This window comes from Eulemur rufifrons, chromosome 23, assembly GCF_041146395.1.
Source record: "Eulemur rufifrons isolate Redbay chromosome 23, OSU_ERuf_1, whole genome shotgun sequence".
Classification (NCBI taxonomy): domain Eukaryota; kingdom Metazoa; phylum Chordata; class Mammalia; order Primates; family Lemuridae; genus Eulemur; species Eulemur rufifrons.
In genome coordinates this window covers 11,494,523-11,504,614 of record NC_091005.1, presented here as the reverse complement: position 1 = coordinate 11,504,614, position 10,092 = coordinate 11,494,523, and the positions used below count along the sequence as shown (strand labels likewise).

Below are 10,092 nucleotides of genomic sequence, written 5' to 3'. Positions count from 1 at the left end.
CCTCCTGCAACGGGGGAACTGTCCTTATTGCCCACATCCCCTCTCCAATAAAGCACCTGTGCTCTCAGCAATGGCCCCCCATGTGCTGTTGCTGGGATGTTTGTACTAAAATAAGTGTTGGTTTTTTGAGGAAGGTTGTTGAAGGTTGTTGAGGATTGTTGAAGAATATAAGGAAATTATAGTGGGGGCAGTCTTAGTGGAAGGCGTTCCTTGGCTCCTCTGAAGAGGATGGTAGAGCCTCCAGTAGGAGACTGGCATAGTTGTGAGGGAGTCCCTGTTTGTGGTTCCATCCTCCTGGGCCTAGGAGAGGTTGACTCCAGGAAAGCAGACCTCAAAGGGGCAAGGTCTAAAGACCTGGGCAGGACTGGGAATCTAATTTGGAGGGTCAGGTGGGAAGCAAAATACCTACTTTCAGACTGAGCTTTGGCAGAAAGCCTGCCAGGTCCATGAAGGCTGGAGCCAGGACCCCCTACATACCTCTCTGTGTGGCCTGCCTTTGAGGAGTGATACATGTGTCTGCTACTAGGAGGACCAAACATGTCCACCACGCTGGGACCTATTGGGCAACAGATGGTCCTCCACCACCTCAGTCCTGGCTATTTCAAAAGGTCACCATTACACTGGGTCCTGACTGGCTCCCAGCAGGGTGGGCCAACAAGAGCCAAGCTCAATCTCCACTCCCTGGGACCTTGTGGAGGCAGACAGTCGGTGGTCTGGAGAAGAACCACATGCACTGCAATAATCCATCTGGGAACCCGCTTCAAGTTCCCTCCCACTCCATCCTGAGTGTGAGTGAGAAGAGCTCGGGGCTGTGATGGGTAGCTAGGAGTCCCACTGGAAGGGGCCTGCAGCAACAGGCTGTGGATGCGCACAGGCTGGCCCATGCGGCCCGTGCAGCAGACGCCACATAAGCCAGATGTCAGCGGCAGAGAGCCCATGCACTACAACCAGCTCGCGGTAAAAGCAGGGGTCGAAGGTGCGCAGATGCGGCGCAGCTGAAGGCTGGGAGATGCCAAAGGTGCGGAAAGCAGGGTGAGGCTCAGGCGTGAGCCGCAGGCGCTGCAGACACATGCCCAGAAAGACGTCGTCGATGGGGAAAAGTTCAACCTGCGCGCAGGCGCCCACCAGGCGCCGCAGCGTGGCGCCTGAAACTACAAAGCCACCACCTCCAGCGTAGGCCGGATAGGCTGGCAGGCCGTACACACCCTCAGGGATGTAGTACTTGCTGGCCCGCGCTCGGATTGGCCGCGCCTGCACAATCACGTCACCAGCAAGCAAGTCCTGCCCGGGATCCCTCAGTGCCAGGAACTCCAGCAGGTTCCCCACGTGCACGAACACATCTGCATCGCCCTTAAAAACGAAGCGTACGTCGGGGCAGAAGGCAGAGGCCCAGGCCAGAAAGTGGATCTCCTTGAGCGTTAGGTTGAAAAAAGTGTCGTCGAAAGCCCAGAGTAGGATGTCTGAGTATGCACGGCTCTCAGCATGCAGCAGGTCGCGCCAGTGTGTTCGAATGCCCACCCCCACGGTGTCTGTCCCGTCTGTGCCCTCACCCCTGGGCACGCCCACCAGGAACACACGGCGCACGAGCGCCCCCTGCACGCGACCCTCAGCGCCCCATGTCTGGCGCACGGCTTGGCGCCGCTCGAAGTCGGCTGCCACTGACTTGACAGCGATGAGCAGGTCTGGCCGGCCGCCCGGTCTGCCGTCGCCGCGGCATTTGTGCGGCTGGTTAATGAGCAGCGGAAAGCGCCGCTGATCCTTGGCGCGCAGATAGCTACCGAAGTCAAAGGGTCCCGTGGGCGTGGGCGGCGCCGGCGTGTCCCCTTCGTAGGCCGGGGGTGCCGCGGCTACGTCTGGTACCTGGAATGTGCGGGGCCCTAAGGTGGGCCTTGGTGCCGCCCTCCCTCGCACTTGCGGCACGCTAGTCGTCGGGGCCCCGCCGTCGCGCTGCGCATAGAGTAGGAGGCCAAGGGCGGTGCCGAGGAGCAGCGTGAGCGACGCGTCCCGCCGTAGGCGCAGCCTCCTCCTCATGTCCGTGTGGCCGCCGCCCACCCTCCCTTCGAAGCGGTCGCAGTCAGGGGCTCCGGGCAGGGGCGGCGGGCGGTGGCTCACAGCCCAGCCCTCCCTGAGAGAAGGGATGGGCGGTCACGCCCCCGGGATCTCCAGCTACCGGCCGTTTATCCCTCTCCCGTCGTCGTCCTGCTCTTGTCCTGCTCGGGGCCCTGACGCACCCTCCAGGACGGGCAGCCTGAAGGGACAAGAATTTCCCCCTTGTAGCCAACTCCCCCATTCTCAGCTCCGGCCTAGGACGGTGCCCCAAGGCCGGGCAGCAGCCGCGGAATCTAGGCCTCACCCCCGCCCGCCTCCCCCGCTCCGAGGCCGAATCTCTTCTACTTGTCCCCTGCCACCCCCTCAACGTCGGTCCCCGGGGCTCCCGACTCACGCTCGGCCCTCGGGAGCGGCGCAGCCCCGGACGCCGGGGCCTCCGGGGCTCAGCGCAGGGTCCCAAGGGCAGCCATGGACGGGGCCTGGGCCAAATGCAGCGTTGGCAGGAAGGGGGACCGGGGCCGTGCCACGTGACCCTCCAGCTGTGCGCGCCCGGACATCTGGAGCTCAGCTCCGCCCCCGCGACGGCGCCGGGAGCACGGTCTCCTAGTGGGTCTAATCCTGGAGAGAGATCCTCCCCACGGACAACTCTTGCTGGGAAGCCCTGGTCTCCGTGCTGGCTCAGACTCCCCAAATCCGCCTTTCCGGGAACTGGAAGAAGCGCCAACTCTTCTGGTTGCCCCCTACTGCGCCGCCTCTCCAGAGTGGGGCGGAGCTGGGCTGCCCCGAGCTCCTAGCCGACCAGTCCCAAATTCCTGGGGTCGAGCGTTTTTAGCAGCGACCTGGCCACTATCCCCTCCTGTCTTTCCAAGCGCCTCTCCTCAGCAGCCCTGGTTCCACCAAGCAGGGCCTATAAACTGCCCCAGGACTCATGGCTGCCTCCTTACTCCTTGCTCCGCCATCCCCCACCCCACCCCCCATGCCCCAGTAAGCACACGCGCACGCTGACAAAGCAGCTCGTCCAGTCCTCACAACCCTGCCCTGCCGGCAGCTCTGATTGCTCATGTCCAGATGGGGACACTGCTCCTCAGCAAGGTAAGTAACTTGCCCAGGATTTCAGGTAGAAAGGACTGTCCCCAGATCTTCTGGAATTCAGTCCAGGATTGCTTTCTTTTTCTTTTTTTTTTTTTTTTTTTTTTTAAGACAGAGTCTCACTCTGTTGCCCAGGCTAGCTCACAGCAACCTCAAACTCCTGGGCTCAAACAATCCTCCTGCCTCAGCCTCCCGAGTAGCTGGGACTACAGGCATGTGCCACCATGCCCGGCTAATTTTTCTATGTATATTTTTAGCTGTCCATGTAATTTCTTCCTATTTTTAGTACAGACAGGGGTCTTGCTTTTGCTCAGGCTGGTCTCGAACCCCTGAGCTCAAAGGATCCACCCACCTCGGCCTCCCAGAATGCTAGGATTACTGGCGTGAGCCACCTCGACCAGCCGGCAACCTCCTTTTAACAGAATCCAGTGCACATTCCTCAGTCTTGACTGATCTGCAGCCTCCATTATAGCAAGGTGGGTATTCCCCTGGCTTCCAAATCTGGTTTTCCTCCTTACTCTATGGGCTGTTCCTTTTCTGCTTGGTGTCCTCACGACCTCCCCCCCGGGGGGCCACCCCACCCACGCCCACCTGTCCATTCATGAATCTGTTGCTTTGACCCTTCTCCTGAACTCAGAACTACAGATCCAGCTGCCCTCACGCTCTCTCCCTGAATGTCCCACAGGAACATCATGCCCACTCATCCCAAACAGAGCACTTAGCTTTCCCTAGGGCACCAATCCCAGCAGGCAGTCCCACCCTCCATCCAACCAGCAAAGACAGAAACTCGGGGTCCTCTCTCACCCCATTGCTCATCAGTGTCACCAGATCTGTTGTTCTTCCTCCCCACAGTTCTTAGTGTTCTGCCACCTTCCTCTATTTCTGCTGCCACTGCCCCAGCCTGGGCCACCATCTCTCTCCTCTTTTCTCTCTCTCTCTTTCTCTCTCCCTCCCTCCCTCCTCACCAACCTTCCAGTCTTAACTCCTGAAACCCTTCGAAGGCTTCTCACTGGCTGGGCACAGTGGCTCACATCTGTAATCCCAGCACTCTGGGAGGTTGAGGTAGGAGGATCACTTGAGCCCAGGAGTTTGAGACTGGGCAACATAGAGAGACCCCATCTGTCCAAAAAATAAAACAATAATAATAATAGTTAGCCAGGCATGGTGGCATGCACCTGTGATCCTAGCTACTTGGGGGGCTGAGGCAGGAGGATCTCTTGAGCCGAGTAGTTTTTTTTTTTTTTTTTTTTTTTTGTTGAGACAGAGTCTCACTTTGTTGCCCAGGCTAGAGTGAGTGCCGTGGCGTCAGCTTAGCTCACAGCAACCTCAGACTCCTCGGCTTAAGCGATCCTACTGCCTCAGCCTCCCGAGTAGCTGGGACTACAGGCATGCGCCACCATGCCCGGCTAATTTTTTCTATATAGATTTTTAGTTGTCCATATAATGTCTTTCTATTTTTAGTAGAGACGGGGTCTCGCTCAGGCTGGTCTCGAACTCCTGACCTCGAGCGATCCACCCGCCTCGGCCTCCCAGAGTGCTAGGATTACAGGCGTGAGCCACCGCGCCTGGCCAAGCCGAGTAGTTGGAGACTGCAATGAGCTATGATTTCACCACTGCACTCCAGCCTGGCTGAAACAGTGAGACTCTGTCTGTAAAAATAAATGAATAAAATAAAAATAAAATCCACATTCTGTAAAATGGCTTACCAGCCCTTACTATCTGCCTCAACAACTGACGTCTTGGCAATCCACCCACCCCAGATCCAGCTGCTCCAAACTTTGTGTTCTAACATCCCTCCCTCTCACCTGCCTCAAGACCTCACCTGAGGCTGGCTGTGCCCAGAACACGGCTCTTCTCTCAGCACCCTTCCACCCCCACAAACACACACTCATCTCTCCCCGAAGCCCAACCCCCAGTCTGGGTTAGGCTCCTCCTCTGTGCTCCCACAACTCCTGGTATTCCTCACATCAAAAAAGGGGTTATGCTTTATTTCCATTACTTAATATTCGGGGTCCCACACTGTGTGTGAGCTGAGGGCAGGCAGGATTTGTTTATCTTGCTCACCACAACATTTGCAGCACCCAGGATGATGCCTAGGACACTCAAGGGCCAGGTGCTTAATAAGTGAAAAGGTAAGTGCAGCCCCAGCCCCAATTCCCTCTCCTAGGGTGGGAGAAGGTGAGGCTAACCTCCCCAGCAGGTCACCCACACGCTGTCTCCAGCAAAGTATCTGGGGCAGAATCCCCAATGGTGCACCCCCAGCGGGCTTGGTAGGTGCTTTCTGGCTCCCGGGGAAGGCAGTCAACTCTGCCCCAACAGATCCAGCAGATAGGCGAGTGGGGTTGTGTGGTCTCGGAGTCCCGTGCACGGACAGGGGGCCAGCAATAGCAGCAGAAGGGACCCTAGTGTCATCCGGGGGTGCTCCAAACCCTGGCTGGGCACCTGGCCTAGGCCAGGCCGCCATCTGGATCAGCCAAGCCCAGCAAGTCCTCTGCCAGACTGGTGAGCTCATTCTCCTCGAGCGCCTCCACTAGGCGCTGCAGTGTGGCGCGACGGCCCTCGGCTTGCACGAAGCGCCGCAGCAGCTGAAAGGCCTGCTCGTACAGCCCGTCGCGCTCGTATTCATAGGCCAGCGAGTCCAGCGCCGGGTCCCGCAGCGCGCGACAGCCCCGCTGCAGTGAGCGTCCCACCTTGCGCCATTTGAGGCCCACAGACCGCGCGAACGTCTGCTGGTCTTGCAGGCTCAGCGGCCGGTTCACTGTGGGGAGTGGGGAAGCAGGTGAGCGCAGGGCACCCCAGAGCCAGCACCCTCCCATTCCCGCCCAGCCCTCGCTCCTCCGGGCTCCGGGCTCCGACCTCCCGGTGCGCCTGCCTCTCCACTGGCCGGGTGCCTCACCTACGGGCTGACCCTGGAACAGAAAAGTCTGGCCAGACGGTGGCAGCGGCTTCTCCGAGAGAGAGGGGACCTGGGATTGTGAGGGGCCCTCAGCAGCCTCCACGTCCCCACCCTGGCCGCCTGAGCCGCACGTCAGATTCCGGAGCTCATCCTCCAGCTCAGCAAGCTCCTCGTCCCGGAGGCGGTCGGGCTAGGGGAAGGGAGTCTGCCGTCAATGGGGCCTTCGCAGCGAATCCCCGCCCTACCCCATCCTGACCCCAGGCCGGCCGCACCTTCTGGGCTAAGATGTAACTCAAACAGCGCTCTTCATCCGTCAGCACAACGTCCAGCTGCTCGGCGCCGGCGCGCAGCTCCAGTTGCAGCGGCACCCGGTGATGGGCCAGCGCGGCCTCCAAACCCCTCTGCAGCGCGGCCCGCAGCGCCCCCTCGCGGTAGGCGCGGAGGAAGCGGCCACAGGGCTGCCGCCCGCAGAATCGCAACTGCACAATCAGCTGCGGATCGCTGCGGTGGATCTTGAGTATCTGCAGCACGTCCGGGTTCCCACCGCTCTCTGCAGAGGCGGGCAGTCAGGCGCCGGGCGGTTCCCAAGCGCGGCCCTTCCCCAAGCGGCCGGAGGAGGGGCGAGCCCCCATCCCCATCCCCTGACCTGGGGTGCAGGATTACCCTAGAGTACCCAGCTGGGAAACAAAATTGGGATGCAAACAGCAACGACTCAGAAAGAAGGCCAGGACCTATCACAGGGTGCACCCCAAGACAGAGTAGGTGCCACTTAGCCCCATCTCTGACGCCCCACATGAGGAAAGGCAAAGGGCAGGGGCTTAGCAGCACAGAAAGGGGCGTGTGCCCTGGGCAGCGTAGCCACCTGGGCAGGCAGCCGGCAGAGCGGAGGAGGGGCGGGAGGTCTCAAGTCTTCGGCCTCCACCAAGTGCGGCTCCCGCTGCCCGGGAAGGAGAGGGGCTCTCGCTGCTCTGGGGCCAGGAACAGATACCCCAACCCGCTTCAGCCTCCTGTGGCCTCTGCCCTGAGATGGGAAAGGGGGACCTGGAAGGGTAGATACTGGGGAGGGGTCTTGGGCAAGGAGTGCTGCAGTGAGAGAGGAAAAGAGGAGAGAAAGATACACAATTAGTAGAAAGGAGTGAGCCGGCTGGTCTGGGGTGGGGAGTCGTCAAGCAGGGGGACGTTAGTGCACAAGTAGGTAGATCATACACAGACACGGGGACACATGTCTACACTCAAGGTCACACATGCCATAAGCAGAGAAAAAAGAGCCTGCACAGCTGGGGTCTTCTGCCCCCCTCCCCAGCCATCCCACCCCCGCCAAATCTTTTCCCTGAGCCCAGGCTCACCAAGGACCTGGAGCCTCAGCCCAGCCTCAGTCCCAGCCCTGCGTACAAAAGGCCCCAGATCACCTCTTCCTGTCCACATGCCCACCCACCCACGCACCTGCCAATGCAGTCCGCAGAGCCCTGTACACTGCCACTTTCTGCTGGGGGTGTGCGTAGGCATCCGACAGGACCACCTTGTCCAGCGAGGACTCCACAAACAGGTACGCGCTGCCCACCCACTCTTCATGCCTATTTTGCCCAGCCGCCATCTCACCTCCTGGAGATGCAGACAGTCAGGTATCCAGGTCATCCCCCAGCCCTAGAGACAACTGTCTAGTCCCCTGTGGCTCAGCTGTCCCCTCCAAGGTAGGCTTAACTAGCTGGCACACATGGAACAAGAGTTCACCATCTCACAGGCAGCTCCCTATGCCTCTAGTTCTGCACAGAGCCCCACCCACCCCAGACTTGCAGTGAGGACTGTCACTCCACTGCCTTCTCAGAGAAAGCGCCCAGGGTCACAGTGGAGGGAAAGCAGAGGTAGATCTTGCAGTGGGGCCTCTCTGCCTCCTCCTCAGGCCAGTGTGTCTCTCTTAACAAAGCTGATAAGTCTGGATAGTTTGCATCTATCCAGATTCCCCCCAAACCTTGACTTACCTTTGGGGACTTCCCTCTTCTCAATCCATGTGCCTGTGCCCTACTCCCTAGCTCCAGGTCTGGGCATGTGCACCAGGCTTGGCCAATCTGCATATTCTATTCACCCTTCTGCGATGACTAGTTTAAACTGGGTCAATGAGAATCAACCCTGCAACTCTGACTGGACCAATAGGAAAGAGGCACTAATTTCTCTTCCCTTGGGGCTGACATGGAGGGAAGGGGTAGATCTCCTTTGCCAGTGCTTGGGAAGAATCTGAGAATGAGAAAGACACAGAAAGAAACAGAGCCAAGAGATAGAGGTGCACTCCTAACCACTCTATGGCCCTGGTTCCAGCTGTCCCTAAAGCCATTGTATCCTGGACTTTTCAGTTTTGTGAACTAAATCATTCCTTTTTGTTATAAAGCTCTTGGAGTTGGGCTCTTGTCTTATCCAACTCAAATTGTTCTACTACAGATTCCTTCCTGTCCAGATAGAGCCAGGGTCCCTTGACACTAGTGTCTCTTTCCTCCATCTTCTGACAAAAACCTAGCCCTAGGCCAGATGCAGTGCCTCATGCCTGCAATGCCAGCACTCTGGGAGGTGGAGGTGGCAGGATGCAGAAGGATCGCTTGAGGTCAGGGGTTCAAGACCAGCCTGAGCAAGACCCTGTCTCTACAAAAAATAGAAAAATTAGCCAGGCCTGGTGGTGTGCGCCTGTGGTTCCCAGCCACTTGGGAAGCTCAGTCAGGAGAATCACTTGAGCCCAGGCATTTGAGGTTGCAGTGAACTATGACGATGCCACTGCACTTTTTTTTTGGGCGGGGGGGGGGGGGGGAGGACTCTGTCTCAAAAAAAAAAATTAAAAAGTAAATAATTTTTTTTCTTTTAAAAAAAATGGGGTGAAACTCTGCAGGTGACAAGTGGGACGAAGAATAGCAGTGAGCCAACCAAGGAGGTGAGAAAAGCCAGGGGCCCTTGGACAGTGGTCTAGGGGAGAGAGTGGGAACCTCCCATGGCCCCCCAACTTGGGAGTATTGACCCGATGGATGTGGTCTCACCCCAAGGTATGGAAGTGAGGACCGAATGGGACCAGAGTCTGCCCATCAGGCTGGCCAGGGAGTACTGGTACCCTAGAGATAGGGGTTGCTCCGTCACACTAATATGCGACAAATGGGGGAAGTCTGTCGGGCTGGAGGTCGAGAGCTCAGTTAAAGGGGCCCTAGTCCTCCCATCATTCCCTTGGCAACTCCTTCCTACGTGTCCTTCCACTGGGGCCCCTCCTCGGGAAGCCCCGAGCCCCACCCACCCGGAGTCTGCCCCGTTTCAGGAGGGGCTGAGGCTTATAGACTGGGTCCAGAGAACGCTTAGTGGGCGGAAACTATGTCCGATACTTGGGTACCGACCTCAGAATACCTGCCCCTACCACCCAGCGAACCAGGCACGGCGCCCCACTAACACATAACAGCCCCATCGCAGTCCTACCTCTGGCTGGGCCTGCGGGCGTGGCCCAAGGGCTGAAAGCTGGGCACTCCCTGCGACCAGCCCGACGCGTCCCCCTACTCAGCCGCGCTGCTCCCGAGCTCTCGGGCTCCCCAGGCTCCCACTAGCCCACCCTCAAGCTGGGGTTTCGAACGTGCAATTGTCTAGGGCAGGCAGGGGGTCTCCAATCACAGAACGGTTCAGAACCAGCCCGGCCGCCCCCTCACCTCGCCTTCTCACCTGCAGGGCCCTACCCGCCCCCTCCTCGAAAGCCCTTAGCTGGGACAAGGAACCTGTGGGGGTCACGTCCCCTACCCACCCCCGCCTCCCACAGAATAGCTCAATAGGCCGCTGCCGCCAGCTGGCTGGGGCAGCCGCGAGTGACAACTGCGTCTCGCCCACTCTCGGGAGACAGGATTCGCCTTCGCTCCTGCCTGCTCCGGGGAGTCCACCCACCCTCTGCACTAACCTGGCCACCTCGGCACAGCCCTGGGCTCCCACGCTGGCCAGGCCCCGCTCCACTCGCGCCGCTTCCGGGTGTGCGCGGAGGCGCGGGGCGGTGCCCCAGCCCGAGCCGCCTCGTCCGCCCGCGCGTTCCGCCCCTCGGGCTCCAGGCTGCT

The 10,092-nt window shown here is 59.3% G+C and overlaps 2 protein-coding genes across 2 annotated transcripts; both read right to left on the bottom strand.

Moving 5' to 3' along the window:
- Positions 1–807: 807 nt before the first annotated feature.
- B3GNT9 (UDP-GlcNAc:betaGal beta-1,3-N-acetylglucosaminyltransferase 9) lies at positions 808–2,459 on the bottom strand. Its single transcript, XM_069497903.1, has 2 exons — positions 2,444–2,459; positions 808–2,248 (listed from the first exon to the last, which is right to left on the bottom strand). The coding sequence occupies exon 2, from the start codon at positions 2,029–2,031 to the stop codon at positions 823–825; it is 1,209 nt and encodes a 402-aa protein (XP_069354004.1). The 5' UTR covers positions 2,032–2,248; positions 2,444–2,459; the 3' UTR covers positions 808–822.
- Positions 2,460–4,735: 2,276 nt separating this feature from the next.
- TRADD (TNFRSF1A associated via death domain) lies at positions 4,736–10,066 on the bottom strand. Its single transcript, XM_069456400.1, has 5 exons — positions 9,942–10,066; positions 7,478–7,636; positions 6,307–6,584; positions 6,035–6,224; positions 4,736–5,896 (listed from the first exon to the last, which is right to left on the bottom strand). Exons 2-5 carry the CDS (start codon positions 7,626–7,628, stop codon positions 5,586–5,588), a joined length of 930 nt encoding a protein of 309 aa, XP_069312501.1. The 5' UTR covers positions 7,629–7,636; positions 9,942–10,066; the 3' UTR covers positions 4,736–5,585.
- Positions 10,067–10,092: the final 26 nt, after the last annotated feature.

Excerpts from the sequence above, each read along its gene's own strand:
- B3GNT9 (XM_069497903.1), bottom strand. The coding sequence starts at position 2,031 with ATGAGGAGGAGGCTGCGCCTACGGCGGGACGCGTCGCTCACGCTGCTC.
- TRADD (XM_069456400.1), bottom strand. The coding sequence starts at position 7,628 with ATGGCGGCTGGGCAAAATAGGCATGAAGAGTGGGTGGGCAGCGCGTAC. Across the intron at positions 6,585-7,477 it reads TCTGCGGACTGCATTGGCAG|AGAGCGGTGGGAACCCGGAC; the intron begins GTGCGTGGGTGG and ends CCGCCTCTGCAG. Across the intron at positions 6,225-6,306 it reads GTTACATCTTAGCCCAGAAG|CCCGACCGCCTCCGGGACGA; the intron begins GTGCGGCCGGCC and ends CCCTTCCCCTAG.